The following is a 22,698-nucleotide window of genomic DNA, read 5'->3' as shown; positions in this document are numbered from 1 at the left end:
AACAGATCACTTAAGATTTAAAAATAAGTTTCTGTTATTGATCTTGATCATAGCTTTGTGACTCTAAAAAGCTACTATATAATGTGTCCATTGTTTTTAGGCATTCACTAGGCTTTTTCAGCTCAATTTTCAGTTTGTATAATAGAGTAAAAATAGCAGCTTGATACAAAAATATTTCCCCATGATTCGTATCTACCTCCCTCTCCTCCAGGATAAAGCATGATTTTGTGATTCGACTATTAAACTACAAATTTATCCAACACAACAGGCAATGTTTTTGCTCTCTTTCAGTTACATTCAAGAGTAAGGGTTGGCAAACCTCAGCCCTGGGGCCAAATCTGGCCCACTACCTGTTTTTTATAGCCCATGAGCTAAGTGTAGTTTTTACTAAGTTAGACTGTTGGGAAAAATCAAAAGAAAATTTCACAGCACATGAAAATTATATGAAATTCATATTTCAATATCCATAGATAAAGTTTTGGACATAGCCAGCCTCATTCAGTTATGTATGGTCTGTGGCGGCTTTTGTGCTACAGCGGCGTGGGGTAGCTGACCAGAGGCCGCACGTGACCAGGACCCTCTCATTGCTTCACACTGCTGCTTAGCCCACTCCAAGTGCAGCGATGCCCTTAGAACATGGGGAGTTGCGAGCCATACCCCAACATTATGTTTGGTTATTTAACCAGTGTATAGCCATCGTGTCAAAGCAAGGCAAAAAAGGAAAGTGGACTTCGAAGATCACACTTTTAAGGCACAGTGAGATGTGGATTATGTGGTTATCAAATTACATGGTAAAACATTGTGCTTATCCTGCAGTGACACTAGAGGTGGGCTAAAAGAATACAATATATGGTAACATTTTCACGTGAAACTGTATCACGGTATTCCCAGCTCCCAGGAAACCAACAGTCAGAAAAATTAGAAAATTTAAAAGAGTGTGTGTGAGAATATCTCATCACAACAGAATCTCTTCACAAAAACAATACATAAAATGAGCCTGCAACCAGAGTTTCTGAATGGCTCATTTGTCAGTCAAGAGAAGCAGTGTACTGACTGTGAGTTAATTAAATCATGTTTGATTGCAGCAAACACGTGTCCAGAGAAAATAAAGTTGTTAAAAACTAGCTTTTTTTGGCGGGGGGGGGGGGGGCGCCTGGGTAGCGCAGTCATTAAGCGTCTGCCTTCGGCTCAGGGCGTGATCCCGGCGTTATGGGATCGAGCCCCATATCAGGCTCCTCTGCTATGAGCCTGCTTCTTCCTCTCCCACTCCCCTGCTGTGTTCCCTCTCTCGCTGGCTGTCTCTGTCACATAAAAAAAAATCTTTAAAAACAAAAAAACAAAAAAAACCTACTAGCTTTTTGGCAAAAACTGTTGCTGGAAGAGTTGAGGACATTGGGAACAGCCTCGGTAGTCAGTTAAAAACAAGACCCCAAAAAAGGCAAATAATTCTGAATGGTTTCCCTTGGCTTTTGATGGACTAACAAATGTTGCCAGTTGCTTACTTGAGGCATCAGTGCCAACTTTGAAGTGACTGACGAGTTGGCCTCTAAGAGTAGTCTCCATGGAACAACTTCAAAAGATAATATTGTCAGAGAAGTTAAGAAAACATTAATTTAGAACAACCTAAAGTGGAATCTGCTAAGATATTTGACAACTGATGGTAAAAATATATGTGGAGCTGGAGCAGAAAAGGATAGTTGGTTAAGTGTACAAAGCTGGTGAAAATCGAAGGTGTGTGAAGCCCATGGCTATTCACTGTGCTATTCATCAGGTAGTTTGTGGAAAACATTCCAGTGTATCATGTGTTATTGACAACCTGAGTTTGTCTTTGAGAGTCAACAGTTAATGTCACTTGTTCTCATAGAGTTAACCCTCATCAGTTCCATGAGTTTATGTTAGAAATAGAAGCTGAATATCGTGACTCGGCCCTGTCCACAGCAGTTCAGTGGTTTAGCAATAGTAGCATTATTGCAGTTTTTGGAGCTCAGAGCCAAGACTGAAATTTTTCTGAGAAAAGTAGTGCTGTCCATCTCTATTATGGAAAGCTGAATGGCCTTGGAAATTAGTTTTTGCTGCAGACTTGATAATGTTTCTAAATGAATTCCACCTGAAACTACAACCACAGTAACAACCTGCAGTTAAAATTGCCGTGAAACTTACTACACCTACAGGAAGCTCACTGGCAGCGCTAATGTTGTAATCACAAGGAACACCAGCCTGCATGGTATGTTTCTCATGCTGTCAAACATAGAACAAGAAGTGAGTCCCGTTTGTAGCAGATGTGTTTTCTGGTCTCAAACTACAGTTCCAGTAGCACTTTTCAGATCTTGATGCAAATGCAAAGAAAATGTCCATATTTTAAAAATTGGTTTAACTGAAACTGAAGAACTTCCACCTAACCTTCGGTTTATGGTGATTATTCTGCAATGTAATACATGCTAAAAGCCAGATAATCAAGACAAGACCCTAACAGAATGCTCTAAATGCTTTCCGAGTGACTGATATGCTCATTAAGGTCACGTGCTTGTGAACTGATATTCAGATTTGTCAGTAACTATCTACGTAAGACATTTTCAAAGTTGAAATATGTGAAATTACCACAGGCAAACATTGGCAATTGATTTTAGTGATAAAGATCTCTGACTTGGAACCTCACTTCAGTGACATGTTATCTCCAAAAAAGAATTTCATTCTTCTCATTAGATCTGTATTGAAAAAAATTTTACTCAGTGAATTTCGTCAACAAGAATTGTATGGAAATTCGTTTTCTCTTATTACACAAATACCTGCATAATATCTCCAGTTTTGTCTCTGACCCTATACAGAAAAAGTTTGCAGACTCCAGCTCCAGGGGAGACAGGCGATCAATAAGTAAACTTTTAAAACTGACATGATCTGAGGTGGTAATAGGATAAAAACTACAAGGCGTTCGTGTTCTTACGGGTGGAAACATTCAGCTGGGCCAAGAATGATACCAAAAAAATGATAGCCAAGGGATGAGTTGGGTACTCCAGGCTGAGGTCTGGTTTGGGAGTCCTAAGAACACCCCTACATTCAGTGATTTACTAGAAGGAATCACGGGGCCCAGAGGCAGTTACGGCTATAGGTTCTGACAGTAATCAGCAAGGGAGAAAGACACACCAGGTAGAGTCTAGAGGCTACGGGCACAGGCTTTCTGCGTCTCTCTCACCACCCTGCCCCAGGGGTCACCCACAAACCTTTACTAGCAGCAGGTGCAGCACATGGGAGCAGGGATTTGTCCAGGGAAGCCCACTCCAGCCTTAGAGTCCAGGCTCCTTATTGGGGGCTGGTCACATAGGCACAGACCAGCTACAACTACTGAAATACCCAGAAGAAGGCAGGTGTTCAGCACCCCAGGTAGATAAAACAGCCTTAAATCAACATAGGGACCATTTCAAAAGTCAAGTCCTTACACACTTGCAAGCAGGCCCTTCTAACGATAATAACTTCAGGCTCGTTTATGTTAACTCTTTCCTGTGCAGGCCCTAAAGGTAAATCAAGAAACAGGAAGGTCAGTATAGAGGAGTAAGGCCTCTGAGATGAACTTGGAGAAGGGGGTAGGAATCATTTGCACAGGGCTTTGCAGATCACGGAGAGGAGTGTTGGATGCATGCTAAGTGCAGACTCCATCATGGAGGGCATGAAGCAAGAGAGGGAGGTGATCTAATTTATACTTTGAGAAAGTCACTCTGCACTATTACGGATGTAGAACAGAAAGAGATGTAATCAGAAAGTTAGGAGGCTATTATAGTAGTCCAAGCAAAAGACGTTTTTCACTGGGGTGGTAGGAATAAAAATGGAGAGAACGAGACAAAGATGGGATGTGTTTTGGAGCTAAAGCCAGCGGTCCTTTCTGAAGAATTGGATGTGAGGGCATGACAGAAAGTAAAGAACCAAGGCTGTTAATTTTTTGCTTGAGCAGCTGGCTCGGTGAGATGGGAGAATACTTCCGGAGAAGCAGTTGGGCAGGAAGAAATTATTCACAGACATAAGGACTGAAGGGAAGGCAAGAAGACTGGTGGGTTTGGGGATGGGGGTGGGGGAATAAGGAAACTCTATTTTCTTCATTTCAGTAGGTGAGAGTGAGGAGTGAAGAAGGTGGGGGGTAAAATTTTGAAATTGTCACTTTGGAATGTGGGAGAGTAAATATATATTAGAAAATATGTGGTATAATTACTGTTTGAATACATGTCTTCTGAGTAGACACTAAGGGGACATCTTTTGTCTGACAAAGCTTTCTCAGTGTATCTAAGACAGTGCTAAAAATTTGACATTTTGATAGGGGTATTCAAAGAGAACTCTCTGTCCCTCCCCACCCCCCATCATAGTTACCATTTGTCACAGCAGGCAGTTGTCCATGAAGTGACTTTAGCAGTCTTCCCTGTGCCCTCTGTGACAGAAAATAAGGAAATTTATTAGCCCCAAGGTTGGTCGCATTCGTGGTCAGAAAGGGCTGTCAGTACCAGTTAGAGTTACATGCTCTTCATTTTCTTTTAGTGAGAAAAAGGATAAAAACTCTTTTCACAGCCATGAGCTAGAAGTTCATGGTTCCTTCGTTTTAGCCTGGTCGAGTCCTTTTAAGACCCAAAGCAAACCCTGTACTAAGAGGACACCTGGGAAATACCATGTGCCGATTGGCTAAATCTGGGTTACTGAACTAAATTCCTGTGCTGGAGGTGGGCAGTGGGGAATGGAGCATGAGGGGTTGGGGGTGCTGGGGAGGTTATCACAAGGGCATTAGACTAATCAATTGAGTAAGCAGTGTCTTTCCCCTGACTCACTTGCTCTACGTAAGGGAGGAATGGATTCCTGCACAGAAGAACAGCTTTATTAAGGAGGGAGGTAATGGGTAGAGGGTATGCAGCAAAGAGCCGTTTGCTACAGAAACTAAAGAGTGAACTACAGTTGGCACACTTAATGGCCCATATTAAAATTTTGTTTTAAAATATATTTTTTTTATGCTGCACCAAAGACAAGTAGAGGACGGAGAAAGAATATCCTTACTTTGATTCTTATGAGATCCAATCAGTAATTGAAAGAGACCCTTATAGGCATCTCTGTACTAGAGACTTAGAGTTTAAGAATGCTTATAAAAAGTCAGTGGGAGGGATGCCTGGGTGGCTCGGTTGGGTGTCTGCGTTTGGCTCAGGTCGTGATCCCGGGACCCTGGGATTGAGCCCCACATCCGGCTCCATGCTCAGCAGGAAGTCTGCTTCTCCCTCTGTCTTGACCCCTGCTTGTGCGTGCTGTCTCTGTCTCTCTCTCTGTCAAATAAATAAATAAAATCTTAAAAAAAAAAAAGTCAGTGGGAAGGGCCCCTGGGTGGCTCAGTCAGTTAAGCATCTACATTCGGCTTAGGTCATGATCTGGTGGGGGGAGGGGAGGCAGGGTCTGGGATCAAGCCTCATATCAGGTTTCCTGCTTAGCAGGGAGTCTGCTTCTCCTTCTACCTCTGCTCCTCCCCCCACTTGTTCCCCCTCCCCCCCTCAAATAAATAATATTAAAAAAAAAAAGTGGGATTGATTTTCCAGAGATAGCTTGATGTAATGGAAGGAACAAGAACAGAAATGGATTCTGAGGACAGCACAGCTCTGTTGGCTCTGCCAGCTCTGAGGTGTGTGTCACTTAGGGCTTGACTGACTTCATGGGAAAACACATCTGCCTAGAAGTGGGGCCTAGATGTGTCCCCTGCAACAGGCCTGGCCCATGATAGGTACCCATTAGCTGGTGGCCCATGGGAAGGGGAAGAGTGAGAGCAGGATCTGTTACTCCCCTATCATCAGTGACCATTTTTGAATCATAGGAGAAAATAAAATGTACTTAACGTAATTTAATCTTTCTTCAGTAAGTCAGAAAGGCCTTGAAAATTTGCAGTGATTTAAAGCTTAAATCCTGTTACTGATAGAAGTTCAGAAGAGTGGATATGTAGCAGTCCCGTGACAGGGTCATACCTGTGTGTTTTAGAACGTTAATCTCAGGTATACACTCCTTATCATCTCGTTTAACTTTCTGTGAAAGCTTGAAAAGCTCAGTAACTCAACTTAGTTAAGATTACTTGCTGTCTAAATTTTAGATAAATGAAAGTCTTTGTAATTTGTGACATATGAAATTTGGAGACAAAACTGATGTTTCTTGAAAATCCATTATCTCCCTCATCACATTTAGGCAAAGTATATGGATTGCCGAGAGGTGCGTTTTGTAAACATGTAAAAACGTTTTTATATGATGGAAAACTTACATAATATTTATTACTGGCCAAAAACTATAGACTGATATAGTATATATTTACTTTTTTTTTCAAATTTTTATTTAAATTCTAGTTAACATACAGTGTAATACTAGTTTCAGGAGTAGAATTTAGTGATTCATCACTTACATATAACACCCAGTGCCCATTCCAACAAGTACCCTCCTTAATACCCATCACCCATCTAGCCCGTCCCCCACCTCCCCTCCTTCCATCAACCCTCAGTTTGTTCTCTGTCATTAAGAGTCTATATTATGGTTTGCTTCCCTCTTTTTTTTTCCCCCTTCCCAAATGTTCATCTGTTTTGTTTCTTAAATTCCACATGGGAGTCATATGGTATTTATCTTTCTCAGACTGACATTTCACTAAGCATAATACTCTCTAGTTCCATCCACAGTGTTGCAAATGGCAAGATTTCATTCTTTTTGTTGGCTGAGTAATATTCCATTGTATGTATATACCACATCTTCTTTATCCATTCATCAGTCCATGGACATTTGGGTTCTTTCCATAGTTTCTGTGGCTACTGTTGATGCTGCTATACTTAGGTTTGCCAGTCCTTCATATCCTTTTCTTCTATTGAATAAGGAACATTCTAGTTTTAGTCCAGTACTTAAGTTTATTCAGTTTTTCACACATAAATACCCTATTTTATTATATGGTAAACTGTTTTTTAATTTATTTGGGAGAGAGAATGTATGTGTGCACAAGCTGGGGGAAGGGCAGAGGGAGAGGGTTTCAAGCCGACTCCGTGCTGAGTGTGGAGTCTGGCACAGGGTTTGGTCTCACGACCCTGAGATCATGACCCAAGCTGAAATCAAAAGCCAGATGCTTAACTGACTGAGCCACCCAGGCGCCCCTATATGGTACACTTTTAAGTCTGTTTCCATGCAGTTTTGATTTTTCACAGTTGCATAAATCTTTGAACAATTTTTATTTAATGACCTCAGATCCCTGGTTTAATATATTTTAATTACTTTGAAGAACTGTTAGATGTATCGTTGTATCCTATAAATTGTAGATGGTATACAATGTCTAAATTTATCAGAATGTTTTCTTTGGAAAATAAATGTCTCTATTTTCACAATATTTGTAGCAGATATGTAATTTGAAACAAATGCACTTTAGTATTTTAATTATTTTACTAAAAGTACTTATGTTCTGGGACACCTAAATGACTGGCTGTCAGTTAAGCGTCTGCCTTCAGCTCAGGTCATGATCCCAGAGTCCTAGGATCAAGCCCACCCACCCCTACTCAGCAGGAAGCATGCTTCTCCCTCTCCAGCTCCCCCTGCTTGTGCTCTTTCTCTCTGTCAAATAAATAAAATGTTTTAAAAAATTTTAAAACATTTCTAAAACATGCATTATTTTTATTTTAAAGCTTGTGATTGCCTGATTTTCTTGTCTGTTATTTTCTCAAAAATACAATTTGAACTATTCCCTGAAGAAGTATTCTGTATTTTTTTCTTTTCCTTCCTCTTTCCTTTTCTTTCTTTGCTTTTTTTTTTTTTTTTTTTACAATTTTTTAATTGAGATATAGTTGACGCACAATGTGACATGAGTTTCAGGTGTCCAGCGTCGTGATTGGACAAGTCTGTGCGTTCTGCTGTGCTCACCAGCCACAGATCTGGCTGCCACCTTTGACCGTGCGTGCGATGCTGGCACGGTTCCACTGCCTGTGTTCCCAGTGGCTTATTCGTACCCGGAAGCCTGTATCTCCCACTCCCTTTCCCCCATCTTGTCCATCCTCTGCTACCCTCCCCTCTGGCAACCATCAGCTTTTTCTATTTGAGTCTGGTGTTGTGTTTTTTTAAATTTCGTCTTAGTTTTGAGCTATTTTGTATTAAGTACACAGTCTCTCTTTGGGAGATACTTTTCCGTGTTTCAGAAAATACGCCTCAGCTGTAGAAATGGAAACATTTGTAATAGGCATATTACAACTTTTGGATTTTATCTTTATTTAGCTACAGCTCCTTCTATCCACATCTGGGATGCAGTGAACAAGCAGACTTTATCCATACTGAGATGCTACCATTCAAAGGGAGTGTGTTCGGTCAGCTTCAGTGCTACTGGAAAACTCTTGCTGTCTGTGGGTCTGGACCCAGAACATACTATTACCATTTGGAGATGGCAGGAAGGTAGGGTTCTTTATCCCTTTAATTAAAAAAAAAAAATAAGGATACTAGGGTAATATGAATTCTCTAGTATTTGCCTTAACTTGGTGATTGAAATCATTTTCCACTTCAGCCCTATCCAGTACACAGTTGATGTTACCGCTGGTAAGTCCCACTGTACAAACTCAGTGAGCAGCTCACGAAGCAGAAATTAATGAAAGTTACTAATACTGTATTTGATGCGCTGCCCTTTCCTTTCAGTAAGAAGCCCTGTGTGGTCTCTCTGCCAATTAGTATTTGGTCCCTTATGGAGGGTCTTAGTCAGGAATGGAAATGAAGTATATTGTAAGTGACAGTGAACATCAGTAGGGGAATATTACTGATACTCCAGACAAAACTTTTCAGTGCTATAGCTGCTATAAAAGGTAAAGTTCACAGAGCCACACAGAAGGAAGCAAGCTCTGATTTCTAAAATCTGGGTTGGCCCTTCAGTGGTAGTAAAGCTCCCATTAATACATATATCCCTTGAGAAAATCTCTGAGAAGGACTCTGTCCCCAGGCCCTGTGATTGCCAGGTAGCTGTGCAAGGAACACGCCCCCTCATAAGTATTTGTTTTTTGAACGACGTATTTTGAATAACTATTTGGTCCTGTAGAAATTAGCTTCCTATACTAACCTTGTCTTTACCAGGTACCAAGATTGCCAGCAGAGCTGGTCACAACCAACGTATTTTTGTGGCCGAATTCCGACCAGATTCAGATTCCCAGTTTGTGTCTGTGGGAGTCAAACACGTGAAGTTCTGGACGCTGGCAGGAAGGGCTCTTCTTAGCAAGAAAGGACTCCTGAGCACTGTGGAAGATGCCCGGATGCAGACCATGCTCGCTGTCGCCTTTGGTGCAGTATGTCTCTTTAAAATGCGTGTGCTCGTGTGTCTCGGAATTACAGAAATTGGACTACTTTGGATGTTCTCACTCTAGATAGATAAGCCACCATGATGTTCCATGGCATTGTGACCCACTAATCATGACATATGTCCTGGTCATGCATACATTTCCCCTTCCCGAGTCTGATACTTTCAGAAATCAGGGAGTGGGAAAGAAAACTAAGGAGGGTGAAGGATTATAATGAAACATTTGAGTCCTTAGGCCATTGCCATTCTTAAAAGCCTTCATTAATTTTGTAATTATTACCCTAAAACTCCTAAAATTTCTGTCCTCCTAGTAGTTCCTCATAATCCTAAAGATTTGCCAGAATACAGAAAGATAAGAAATATAATTTTCTAGTATTTAAGGTGGTACTGGGGTTTAGGATTTCCTTTGCTTTCTATCATCGTAACTCACTGCTAAGCACATTATTGGAAGCGCTTTGGGCCAGTGCTGCTCACTCTGCTCACCCCAAGGAGGAAGGAGAGCACAGTTCCTGGCCTTCGCAGACAGTGTTCCAGAGTTCCCTCCCCTCCCCCATCCCATCTGGGCTGGCGGTTCAGGATCCACATCTCTTTCCTTTAATACCCTGTGCCCTGGCCCGGCCTTTTAAATCCTAAGTGGATTTCCTTACTAACGTGTTTATGTGGGTATGTAATGTGAAGAAAATTATAGTTTAGAACCTTTAAGCACACGTTTTTGAGAAAAAGACCATTGACAATGTTGGTTGTACCACGTCAGACTTCCATATTAAACATTTTGGGCATTCATTATATAAGACCAGTAATTCCTTTCTAGAAGAAAAACTCACACATTCAAATGCTTCTGGCATTTAATTTGTCTGTGTAGATTAACTTTCTTCGTGCATAAAATTTTTTATGTTGCCAGTTGCCCATCCCCGATAGAAAAAAAACTGGAAGACTAAAATAATCGTCATAATTGACGTTGGAAGCAGCAGCGCAATCAGAGTGTTTTGTTTCGTGGCGAGATGGGTTGATGACCAGTTTATGCATTTTTGAACGTCCTGTTTGCCTAGGGGCTGTGAAAGCAGGGGAGTAAAATACAGGTTTCTACATCGGAAGCACTCACATTCTAACTGCAGATAAGGCACGGATTAATGATGCTTCAAGATGACATATATAATTCTTGTTATCCAAACATAAGCTACAGAGAAATGCATAAATGCTGTCGCATTAAATTGTTGTTGGGAGGAGCGCCTGCCTGGCTCAGTCCGTTGGTGGAGCGTGCGACCCTTGACCCCCTTGATCTCCAGGTCGGGAGCTCGAGCGGCACTATGGGGGTAGAGATGACTTAAAAAAAATTGTAGGGAAATTAAACATACCAACCATATAGTATTCTCAGAAAGATTAAAGAAAATTCTTGTTTTGTTGTAATTCAAAATTAATTTTCCTACCGGTTCTCTCCTTACCGTTTCTGGTGAAAGATCTTGTACCAGTTGCTCCAAAAGTGAAGCTAAAATGGATGAAAATAGCCCGCGCTGCAGGATTTAATTTCTCCAGTCTCCGCATAAATGAACTAGATCGCTAGGCTCGCGACTCTCAAGAGTGATCTAAAGCGCTATGACTTTTGGTACCTTATCAAATTTATCTTGTGTTGCATTGACTTTGCTGTTTTGATCCTAAGAAGTCATGGCAAACGTTAATTTCATATATAACTTCATGAATTAGTGAAACCTAAAACTTCCCACAGCTTTGCTCTATTTATAAATCCTATACATAGTTTTACTTTCCATAACAAAATACCTATTCCCACTCTTCTTTTCACCCTCTTTGACTAACGATCTCCAGCTATTTCTCGGGCAGCTGAAGGGAAGCAGCCCAAAGGGATGATAGAAACCGGAATGATTACTATTTTAGAACCGGCAGGGACCGTGGAGCCTGAACTCCCCTCATTTTCTACATGAAAAGGCGGGTCCTCCTAGAGGCTCCAAGTCTTGTCCAAGGTTAGTCCAGAGAACGTCAGCAGAGCAGCACCGCAGGCCCTGACAAAGCCAGTTAGGGTTTTCGGGCTCTGGGGCGCGGTCCCCCGCGGGCCGTGTGGGGCTTAGGCCACGCTACGTAGAGAATTGCGTCTGTTTCCGCTCTGTTGGAACTTTTGATGAGTTTATCTCCCCCTTCCCCACTCCTTTTCAGAATAACTTGACGTTTACAGGTACCATCAGTGGAGATGTCTGTGTGTGGAAAGAGCACGTGCTGTGCAGAATCGTGGCCCGAGCTCACAGCGGGCCCGTGTTTGCCATGTACACGACGCTGCGGGACGGCCTCATTGTCACCGGCGGCAAGGAAAGGCCGTGAGTGCTCCTGCTTTTTCTTGAGGCAGACGTGTTACGTAAAATTGTGTCATACAGGGCTTGAGAATTTAAGTCTAAGGAAAGGGCTTTTTCCAAGTGCTTTGAAAACCTCCCGGAAGCCAGGTACTTAGAATCGGTTTTCAGCATATTCACGTCCACGTGAAAATGCAGCGTTTACGCGCCCAGGAAGTACATCTCCGTTCAGGATCGCGGGAAGCCACGTGCATGAAACGGACACGCGGTGGCTTCTGCCCTTCACGCCGAGGGGGACCGTTACCGCACGTGGGCGTGTTTTTGTCCCAAGACAAGCCGTTCATCTCACAGAAAATAAAGTTCTACCCCTGTCAGTTCTCCCAAGTGAGAATCCATGAATCGGCTATGTTCTGTCTCCTCCGCGTTACTCGGACGCCGGCGTTTCCCCCACGCCGCGGTCTGCGCCCCTCTGCCCACGGGCAGCCGCTCTTTGGTCGCGGTGGGAAGGGTGCTTCCCGGGCGGCCGCTAACGGTACCGGCCAGAGCACGGCGCCTGCAGCCCCGTTCCCGAGCCCGAGGTTTTCACGGTCGCTTTCGCGTTACACACCATTGACACGTCTCCTTCGTCACGAGGATACATTATAGGGGGGGTGGGAGCGAAATCAGATTATGCAGTGTCAGAAAAAGGAAGTAAAGTAAAATCTGCTTAAGCTGAGTGAAATACTGTGCATCTTAAAATTGCTACAAAAAGTGAATATCAGGGCCTTTTTTAATATTCTGCTTATAATTTAGTATTTGTTTATTGCAAACACTATTTGGAGTAGCTAATAACAAAGGCTTATTTGGGTTTGGGTTGTTACCAGGTCAAAAGAAGGAGGAGCAGTGAAACTGTGGGACCAGGAGCTGAGGCGATGCCGCGCCTTCAGACTCGAGACGGGACAGGTCACCGACTGCGTCCGCTCTGTGTGCAGAGGCAAAGTAAGATGTTCCTCGAGCCGTTACGGTGCGGCAGAAAGTAGAGGACAGTTATTCTTGGGGTTCTCTCACCTTCTGGAACTTGACGCATGATAGAAACGAGGAGCGTGGGGCGCCTGGGTGGCACAGCGGTTAAGCGTCTGCCTTCAGCTCAGGGTGTGATCCCGGCGTTATGGGATCGAGCCCCACATCAGGCTCCTCCGCTATGAGCATGCTTCTTCCTCTCCCACTCCCCTGCTTGTGTTCCCTCTCTCGCTGGCTGTCTCTATCTCTGTCAAATAAATAAATAAAATCTTTAAAAAAAAAAAAAAGAACAGAAACGAGGAGCGTGCTTGCTGTCGTCCTCTGCCTCCCCTCCTCCCCGTGCAGTCGGGCTGGGCTCAGCCGCTCCGCGCCGGCCGGGCAGAGGACCGGGTCGGCCCCGTCCGTTCTTGAACGTGCTGGTTCAGCTGTGGTAAGCAGAAGTGAAGTTTCTTGCCAGTCTATTCATTTTCATTAGAGCAGCGGTCTTTTTTTTTTTTTTTTTTTAAGTACTCTACCCTCCCCCCAACGTGGGGCTTAAACTCACCACCCTAACATCGAGAGTCGCTCGCTCTACCAGCTGAGCCAGCCAGGTGCCCCGTCTGTTTTGTTTTGAAACACTATAAAATATTTTGACCATGCATGAACTTTCAGTAAGTCATATACATGTATTATTCTCAGTCTGTGTATCTATTGGTTAAACTTACCTTTATTTATATTTCCCTTTTAACTAAAATCCAATACTTTCTTCCTGTATCCCAGTGCACTTACACCTCCTTAGAGATCTTCAGATTAAAATAGAGCCCAGTCCAAACTTGAATGGCAAAGCCAGGTGCTGTGGTGTTAGCGCGCAGGTCTGTTCTCTAGCACGGACTCCGCCAGGCAGCCCCGCCTAGTGCCCCGCGGATGTGCCTTTAGTCCAAGAAACCCGCAGGAGCTAATGCCCGGCTTGCTCTTAGAGTATTCAAAGCAGAAAGTTCTCTGAAAGGAGGTCGGTAGTAGGGTCCTTCTTAAGTTATTGAAAGCAACTGTTGTATTCCATTAAATGTATCGGTCCCATTTGTGTTTCAGGGCAAGATCCTGGTTGGGACGAGGAACGCGGAGATCATTGAAGTTGGAGAGAAAAACGCGGCATGTAATATTTTAGTTAATGGCCATGTGGACGGACCCATATGGGGACTGGTGACACATCCTTCCCGGGACTTCTTCCTTTCTGCTGCAGAAGATGGGACAGTGAGACTCTGGGATATTGCTGATAAAGTAGGTACAGACAGTTTTCTTTCTTACAGTTTCTGAGGACGGTGGAAGTCCTAAATTGCTAGCACTATTTGAGAATTATGTTGACAATTTTGAAAAGAAATTGGTTTACTTTGTAAGTACTCTATTTAATGTAGTTTTCTTTGACTCTCGGTTCTTATGCAGAAGATGTTAAACAAAGTGAATTTGGGACATGCTGCTCGTACGGTGTGTTATAGCCCTGAAGGGGATATGGTGGCTATTGGAATGAAAAATGGAGAATTTATTATTTTACTGGTGAGCTCTCTCAAAATATGGGGAAAGAAGAGAGATAGACGATGTGCAATCCATGATATCAGGTTAGTCAACAAATGGAACAGAATTTTTAGTATATAGATTTATTCTTAAATAACCCAGGTTACATTTGAAAACAGGTCCTTAGTGCCTATAGTATTTAATCACATCATAAATTGTATGCTGAAATGTGGTCGTGTACTTATTTACTGCTTGCTAATATCAATCCACTGGCACCAACCACACAGCCTTATAATACCATGTACCCAGGGAATGCATCCAGCAAGTTGATCCGTCCAAGAAGTATGTTCCACTGTACAGGAGAGAGCCATCTGTCCTTCGTAAGTTGTCAGCCTTGGAGAACTGAAGTTATAATCCCAGCCCTCAACTGAATATACAGTCACTCAATTAACCAGTACCCATCAGGGCATGTGGGTGGCTCTGTCAGTTGAGTGGCTGACTTTGGCTCAGATCATGATCTCAGGGTCCTGGGGTCGAGTCCCACATCAGGCTCCCTGCTCAGCGGGGAGCCTGCTTCTCCCTCTTCCCCTCCCCCAATTCTCTCTCAAATAAGTAAAATATTTTTTAAAAATTAATACTCAATATCTATGCCCCAGAATCTGAATTAAACTTTAAACTTTTCTTGAACTGGTATTTTCCAGTGCACAAGCTTATTTTGACAGCAGCTACCATTTACTGAGTACTTCTGTGTGATCAAGATAGATTATCGAAACCAGTTGCCAGAAGTTTGCATTTTTTTCATTAGTAAAACTCTTTTACCCATGAAACCTTCCTCAGAATTTCAAAATATAAACTTCCCCATTTCCCTAGAACCGCAACTGAATTGTACCATACCGTTTCCCATGACCACTAGGCACACATTTGTCTGGTAAGAGATCTTCTAAACTTCAGGTAGTGTTGCTTCATCTGATAACCTGAGGTGTAGTAAGTTGGTCTGTTTTTTGCTGTGAAGATACCTAATGTTTCCAGATGGAAGAATCCTATCTTAGTCAATTTGGTGTATTATCTAACTTAAGAATTATGTATTTGTTAATGACTTTTTCAAAAACTTAGATCTTCTTAAAGGAATCAGCAGATGAAAATTCAGGAGCCACTTAAAATCGAAGTAAAATATAAGCTATTTGTTTCATGTAACACAGACAAATACAATCTCCATATACACAATCAGTTGTGTCTATGGGTAAATCTACTTGAGGCCGGGTCACACACATACTTATTTTCGCGAGACAGAAAGCAAGTCGGTGTTCTTAAATGTTTATGTAATTTCATGTGGTCTAATGTGCCTTTCACGTGTTTTATTACCTCTCCAGATTTAGTCCAGATTCCCGGTTTCTGGCAGTGGGTTCTAGTGAGAACTCAGTGGATTTTTACGACCTAACATTGGGCCCCACCCTTAACAGAATCAGCTACTGCAGAGACATTCCCAGCTTTGTCATTCAAATGGACTTCTCTGCAGACAGCAGGTATCTCCAGGTAAGCGATCAATACCCTAAAACCCAGTTTACGCTAGCTGTTCTAACCCTGTTAGTGGATGCATTTAAAACAGTCTTAGGGGCAGCTTGCTGGCTCAGTCAGCAGAGCATACAACTCTGGATCTCAGAGTTGTGAGTTCGAGCCCCACACTGGGCAATAACTTTCTGAAAAAAATTCCTGAGTTCCAGAGCTTCTGAACTCTTGCCTTTATTTACTCTTCACTGTTTCTGCATTAATATCCTATTCTTACGAGTCCTCTTCTCCACATTTTCTAACAGACTTTTGCAGTCATGGTTAATGTTAGAAATGCAAATGAGATAGCACACTTTGCTAATATCCTCTATCCTTCTGATGTGTCTGTCACATAATGGAATTCTTGTCCTATTTTAATACGACGCAAGGTCTCCACTGGTTGCTATAAACGACACGTCTATGAAGTGCCTTCAGGAAAACCTGTTACGGATCAGGCCGCCATGGACAGGATCACTTGGGCTACATGGACTAGGTAAGAACTGACTGAAGGTCAGCCAGGAAAACTGGAAAATCCTATTGCTCAACAGTTAGAGCCATTCCACTAGGGAGTAGTAGAGTTTTACGTTTGTTATCGTATCTTGAATTCTTCCTCCTAAGAGGACGATGACAGGCTCATGCTGGAACTCCTTTTCATTGGACATATTCTCATGCTTTATCAAGGTTAAAAGCCTTTAAAGATGGCCTGGTATTGTCCTTAACACATTAGGTTTAATAAGCAATAAAACCACATACTCAGTAGTTATACAATTGTATTATTTATCTAAAGAAACGCTATCTTGCAGTTATTAGAAATGGAACCTTCTAAATTTGTTTAACAGGTAACCTTGAGTAACCGTCTTTTTAATCAAATTCCTAAAGCATAAGCATCTTTTAATTTTAAAGTAACATAATTAAGTAGATATTACCAAAAACCTTTTTCAGTGTGGTACATCTGTCTGCTATGGTGGATTTTCTTTTATTCCGTCCTTCTAGTATTCTAGGGGATGAAGTTATGGGAATCTGGTCCAGACACACTGAGAAAGCCAATGTCAACTGTGCCTGCGTATCTCATTCAGGAATCAGTCTTGTAACCGGAGATGACTTTGGCATGGTTAAGTTATTTGACTTCCCGTGTCCTGAAAAATTTGTAAGTTTTGTGTTTGGTTTTGCTTTTTATGTAGTTTTACTAGCAATTTAGACATCTGATCATTAGTACTTCTTCCCCCCGTAATTTAACAGCTAAATATGTTACCATCTCCTGATCTGGAAACTTATGTTCCTAAAATTTTTTCATAACTTACTAAATCCCTTACTCTTAAGTAAAAGCTTTTGGAAATTATCTCCCCAGGCCCCCAAGTAACACCATCTTTACAAACTATCCTAATAAAGCCGTGATTAGCCTTTTTACCACACCTTTCCTCAGAGGAAAATGTTCAGAGTACCTGGAGACATCTGACTGCCCAGATAGCCTGGTCTGTGTCCGGTGATCCGTTACGAACTCTGAAAAAGCATTTGGTAACTTTGGCTGTGGTCCAAACTGCCTACCTCTCTTCACAGCCCCTGTGATGGAGATCTAGGGTTCCTGATGGAACCTCTGATTTCTGTGTGCCTCACACAACATCCTGAGCTTTGTTTTTCATTGTTTTTCAGGCAAAGCACAAAAGGTTCTTGGGTCATTCACCTCATGTGACAAATATTCGATTTACCAGCGGCGATCGACATGTAGTTAGTGCTGGAGGGGATGACTGCAGGTTGGTAACTTTTTCAGCCCAAGAGAAGCAGGCGATCTCTCACTTGTTACAAGGAGGTCTGATACCAACCACCGTATTAAGTCAACAACATAGTTAAGGGAGCATCACTGGCCGGCTCCGTGGAGGCGCGTGCAATGGCAGTATGGAGTTAATGAAAATAAAAGGAGTTAATGAAAAATTTTATACATTTATGATTTGAAAGCTCATTAAACTTCTGAAAATCTAGAAATATAATAAACTCACTGCATTTTTTTTTCTGATTGCAGTTTATTTGTCTGGAAATGTGTACATATGCCTCACTGAAAGATATGGATGCTGAGAAGACGCTATATAAATTTAACAGCCTTGAGAGACCGGAATTACAGAAGAGGAAAAACAAACAAACAAAAAAACAAAAAACAGAACCAAACCTTGCATGGGCAAGTGGTGCTAACTTAGGATTGCAACAGGGATAAATGCCCAGAGTCATCCAAACAGAAGACAGATAAGTTCAAAATATTTGCTGTTTGCACTGGATAACTGTCCATAATCCATACACTGCCAATTACTTTAAAAGAAAGGATCGAATAAATACTCAGTGAAAGCCAGCCCCCCATTTTGGGGGAGTGTGCAAACTTAGCAGACCTGCTAGGGAGGCTTAGGGGACAGCACTTCTCAAAAAACAAAACCTTAAAAACCCAAGTTGCTTAGTTTTCATCCTCTCTTTAGCAAAACTTTTTCTTTTTTTAGAATTTATATTTTATTTTCAAGGTTCATTATTTAATGACTTATTTTATCCTTGTGTTTACATAAGGAAAGGAAACACACCATCACCCTAAAGGATCACATTTTTTAAAAGGCAAACATTACTTTCCCTAGGGAAACACACGCAAGCTTTACTGGAGAAGATAATGCTACTTAAGCATCAGTAAACCTCTTTTTATCAAGGACATTTTTCTCCTGGCAGTTCTACATTGAGGAACAAATCCACAGTTAGTATTTGATCGCTACATTTTCATTTTTGAGTTGTCGACCCTTTTCTGTTCAGAAGTCATCTGTATAAGCTGAAAAATTAAGACATGATTATAGCCTCATTAATGAAAAAGTAGTCTGACAAACAGTCCTTTCCAGTGGTGTGCAGGGTAAGGTCTTACTTAGACAGCAGTAATATTTAACTGGGAGAGCATACCGAATAAAGATGTAGCGTAACAGAAAATACTCGTTTAACACATAGACTGAAGTGTTCAAGGTCCCATTTACGAAGTTAAACAATTTAGTAGCTCTTGAAAAAAATTTTATAGCTTTTTTTTCTACTGGAAAAATTTATTAATTAGATGTATGCCACCCCATAGGCTGACTTCCAAAAGGAATGAATACAGGTCCACTTGTAAAACTTATCCATTAAAATTCCTTTTTGGTGGATTAGGGCTTAACTCTTAGATATTTATCCCTATTCACTTAAATGCTGCCAAAGATAAGTACTTGCCATTCAGGAATTTGCTGTTTAGCCTGTCTGTAGTTTCCTGAAGATTGGAGATTATGTAGATTGCTATTGAAAAATATATTTTTCTAAGTGTGAAAAAGTTTAAGATGCTCTATTGGTCCTATGAATTTTTATTTTAATGTGTTAATTATCTTTGTAGCATAATAGACCCCTTCAGGTTTCTGGAAATCTCAGTTTGGTTTGACCAGACATGAAAATTCCTGATACCTATTTTGTATGCCCAACACCTTGTAAATACTGAAAACAGAAAATGGCTGGACTGTACCGCAGAAAGCCTAACCAGTGATTGAACATAGTTTTAAGCTCCGAAGAGTAGCTGTGTCTGAAGGACTGATTAAGGCATTTAGAAGCTTGAAACGGATCATATTCACATCAGTGGATTCTCCTAAATTAAGCCAACTTTTAGAATATACTAACATGAAATTTCTATTCATGTATATTACTATAAAGAGCCAGTCAATAAATTAAAGAAATTCCCCTGTACCACCCCTCCATCTTTGAGCCTGTTGCAATTTCAAATTTTGCTTCTGAGCCAAAGCTTTCCAGCTTCTGGCTAAAGAGAAATTCCATTTCTAGTAAAGTACATGTAGAAACGCTAATTATAGTTTTTGTTCACTGCATTTTTGTTCCTCCAAGCAGCCAGCCCGATAAGCCAGCCTTAATGACCGTTGTCAGTTTCACGACTAAAACCCGTTGATTTGAAGTAGTTCTCCCACCACCACCTTGTTTATTCCAGCCACCAATTAAGGGGAAGGTGAATAACCACAACAGGTTATGAAGATTCTGCCCTCTAGTTTTTTGCCCCAGAGAATTACTTTTGTGTGCAGTATTTGACTAAGCTCCTCAGTTTTTGTCACCTGAGACTTCCGGCGCCTTCGGTCCCGTTTCTGTACATAAACACATGCCAGAGCGCACCGTGCGCCTGCTGCCCTGCGCCACGCTTGTTCCCTCCTTGCTGCGATGCTTTCCGATGGTGGTTCATTTTAAACACCTGTTGGATAACTTGGTCTAGAGTCAACCTTAGCTTGCCCATAAACCACAGCAGGTGATAGGTAACAAACACTGCCTGGAAACACATTTAAGAGTTTAATAAGTGGCAAAAAATATCTGATTTTAGCATGTTACTGACTTGTAAAAATGGCTGAACCAAACCACTAAGCCCTGTTTCCGTTCTTTGTAGTGGAATTATGAATGCCATTTATATAGTGATACTAAAAGTCTTCTAGAAATACAACTTAAGATGCTTTACATCTTTGCAGAAGAAACTTAAGTAGCACTGGAATGAACAAATGCCTTAAATTCAGAGGAGTCAGTCAATTTTTTAGAATGAAGCAGAAGGGTCATTTCACCCAAGCCTAACTCGTGAGCGCTCCGTGCTGTCCTGTGCACTGTCTTTCCTCTTTCAATGTTTCAAGTTGTTTCTTAGGAATGGGCACAGCGAAGTGCAACTTACAGATGGTTTAATAACTGGTTAACTCTTTCTTCTCCCAGTGGAAAAGCAGTGGCCACAAAACAGACTGCTGGTTTTATGCTCTTAAACATGGACTTTTACACGTTTTGTTATCCCTCGGGTATATAAATAAGTCAATGAACTTTAATTTGGTCCTGAGAATGTTTGAGTCTTTAGCATTATTTTTTAGCGTTATTTTTTTCAAAAATTGCTGTACATCGTCTTTAAGATCAGTGATCTGTTGGTTATTTAATTCTAAAGCATCTGACACTTCTTGCCTTAACTATTTCAAAAACCACACACAGAAGACTGTATTGATACAGTAGTCGAAAAGTTTAGTCCTGTTTTGCAGTTTACCCATCTGATTTCTGTACTTGGTCATTTAAAATACACTATTTAAATCTAATTTCTACATTTAAAAAAATTTCTGTGGAGTTGTTTCTGAAAACTTTTTTTTTCAGAATGAGAATATGTATAGTTATAATCTTGTGAGTTTGAAATGTTTTCTGATATCTTCTGTATATATAGAGTTGTTGTAAAAAAAAATTTTTGTATAATTTTGTGATAATGCGGCCCCAAAATATTTATTTAAAAAGTGTATGTTAAAGTAAATGAAAGCATTTTAAGGAACTGTTCTTTTTTTTTTTGCATCTGCCATTCCGTTTTTACCTGACCCATCCTAGCCCAGAAGGTAAGAACCATCTACCAAAACAACACTCAACCCAAGAAGCCTGTATTATCATGCTTTTCAACAAAATTCACTCAAAATTAAAAAGCAGGATTGAATGACTTTTAAGCTGCCTCCACACTTTTGGCCACTCCTCTGTTTTCACAGTGGATAATCCTTGGGAAAAGTGAACGAAATTCAACTTTTTAGAATAAGGCTGCTCCTCTCACTAAACACATAGCGACACTGTAGTCCCAGAGTCCCAGAACTGACGATATCACCACGCTGTAAATGCTGATGCTTGAAATAGCAGTGTACAAACACGCCTCAAATGTTTTAATAGAATTTAGCTTTTCCCTAAATGGTCTTTTCATAGTCAAACAACAAAAAGATACCCAATGATAAAACCACTTAATAAACTTACAAACTTGAAAAATTAGGCAATAAACTTCATATTATGAAAGCAATATATTCCAAGTTTCAAAGGTTTGACAAGTTCTGCAGAGTATTTTCGCCAGTAGATGGAAACTCCACAATCTTCTGCGAAGTATGACTGTCATTCACTAAGTAAACAAAAAATTTTAATTAACTGCTTCATAGTCACATACATACCCAGCTAAGAAGAGTATCTTCACACAACGAATATTCTACAGATTTAACAATGTAAATATCAGATTTAAGTAATTCAATTATATAAAAGCTACATAAAGATGACATGTATAAAAGACCACACTAAAGCTTTCTTCCAATGTTTTACATTACTAATGCCAAGAAAACTAATGTGATATTTGTAAGCAGTATATATTCAGGAGGTAAATCTGATCTGGAGATTATCTAGGTGAATAAGCAATCACTGGTAAAACGAAATTTGGAAACAAAATTTCCTAAGTACCCTGTGTAATTAAAAATCAAAGTGATCAAGAAGCCACATATTAGAAAAACTTTTACCTGGTTTGAGGTCGGATCCATTTCAAGGCATGTCGTGGCGGCACAGTAATGGTGGGATGATAAAATGTGCAGTCAGGTCTCGTACACTGAGTGTTAAATCTGCAGTGCTAAATACAAACCACAGTCTCAACGTTTGCAAAAGCTAATACAGATAAAAACAAGGCCATTTGAGAGAAACATTTAATGGGGCAAGAAATACAGTCTAACAATATTTTAGTACTGAGACCTTGACAAATGACCTCCCCTCCCCACCCCAAAATTCTAGTCCAAGGTTTCAAAAGGAACCTCGGTACACAATACAGACTTCTAATCACCCTGCACGTTGGCCCAACATCCCTTCTACCCATCGTGCCCTGGACACCCTCATCTATGCCCAGCTGCAGTTGGGGAAAGGGCAGCGTTTCACACGGTCTTCAGGCTTCCTACGTCAGAGAGACCATTCACTGAGCAGCTCAACAGGTGGACGCACACCAGTCTTGAGCACACAGAAAATGAAAACCATCAGCAGAGATTACTGGGCTTCATCAACTCCGTTTCTGACACAAGGTGGGAGGAAACACACACAAAACCCCACCCACACGCTTAGGGGCAGAGAGGAATGGAAACTAAGCAAAGGGAACACTGACCTCTGTTTCAGACCACTTACCCTAAAGGACCAGATGTGGGCTGCTGCAACTACCAATCTCAAGGTCTTGAAGACCACAACATTAACTCTCACAAAAACAGAGACTGGGAGGCGGGAGGAGGCAGGGAAGACCACGGATGCACAAGATCGTCC

General features: G+C 41.3%; 2 protein-coding genes across 18 annotated transcripts in view; one reads left to right on the top strand and one right to left on the bottom strand.

The window, feature by feature from the left end:
• Positions 1 to 20,378, top strand: part of EML5 (EMAP like 5) — a 168,074-nt gene extending 147,696 nt beyond the window's left edge. For 2 of the 4 annotated variants that reach the window (XM_087856166.1, XM_087856165.1), the window contains 11 exons: positions 8,233 to 8,406; positions 9,073 to 9,281; positions 11,459 to 11,616; positions 12,453 to 12,567; positions 13,657 to 13,845; positions 14,008 to 14,180; positions 15,447 to 15,609; positions 16,011 to 16,114; positions 16,615 to 16,768; positions 17,272 to 17,372; positions 17,639 to 20,378. In XM_087856166.1, coding sequence (XP_087712292.1) covers positions 8,233 to 8,406; positions 9,073 to 9,281; positions 11,459 to 11,616; positions 12,453 to 12,567; positions 13,657 to 13,845; positions 14,008 to 14,180; positions 15,447 to 15,609; positions 16,011 to 16,114; positions 16,615 to 16,768; positions 17,272 to 17,372; positions 17,639 to 17,675 — 1,577 coding nt within the window. In that variant the 3' untranslated portion in view covers positions 17,676 to 20,378. Of the gene's footprint in view, positions 1 to 8,232; positions 8,407 to 9,072; positions 9,282 to 11,458; positions 11,617 to 12,452; positions 12,568 to 13,656; positions 13,850 to 14,007; positions 14,181 to 15,446; positions 15,610 to 16,010; positions 16,115 to 16,614; positions 16,769 to 17,271; positions 17,373 to 17,638 lie in introns of those variants that run through there. The other 2 variants (XR_015721849.1, XR_015721850.1) reach the window with 2 other exon arrangements.
• A 1,030-nt stretch (positions 20,379 to 21,408) lies between these two features.
• ZC3H14 (zinc finger CCCH-type containing 14) overlaps positions 21,409 to 22,698 on the bottom strand; it is a 46,616-nt gene continuing 45,326 nt past the window's right edge. For all 14 annotated transcript variants that reach the window (XM_045807679.2, XM_045807683.2, XM_045807684.2 and 11 more), the window contains 2 exons: positions 21,921 to 22,027; positions 21,409 to 21,535 (listed from right to left, as the gene is read on the bottom strand). In XM_045807679.2, coding sequence (XP_045663635.2) covers positions 21,529 to 21,535; positions 21,921 to 22,027 — 114 coding nt within the window. In that variant the 3' untranslated portion in view covers positions 21,409 to 21,528. The remainder of the gene's footprint in view (positions 21,536 to 21,920; positions 22,028 to 22,698) is intronic.

The sequence above is a fragment of the Ursus americanus genome, chromosome 26 (genome assembly GCF_024610735.1).
Source record: "Ursus americanus isolate L20-20 chromosome 26, mUrsAme1.1.p, whole genome shotgun sequence".
Taxonomy (NCBI): Eukaryota; Metazoa; Chordata; class Mammalia; order Carnivora; family Ursidae; genus Ursus; species Ursus americanus.
The sequence above is the reverse complement of the archived record's forward strand: the minus strand, read 5'-3'. Positions and strand labels throughout refer to the sequence as shown.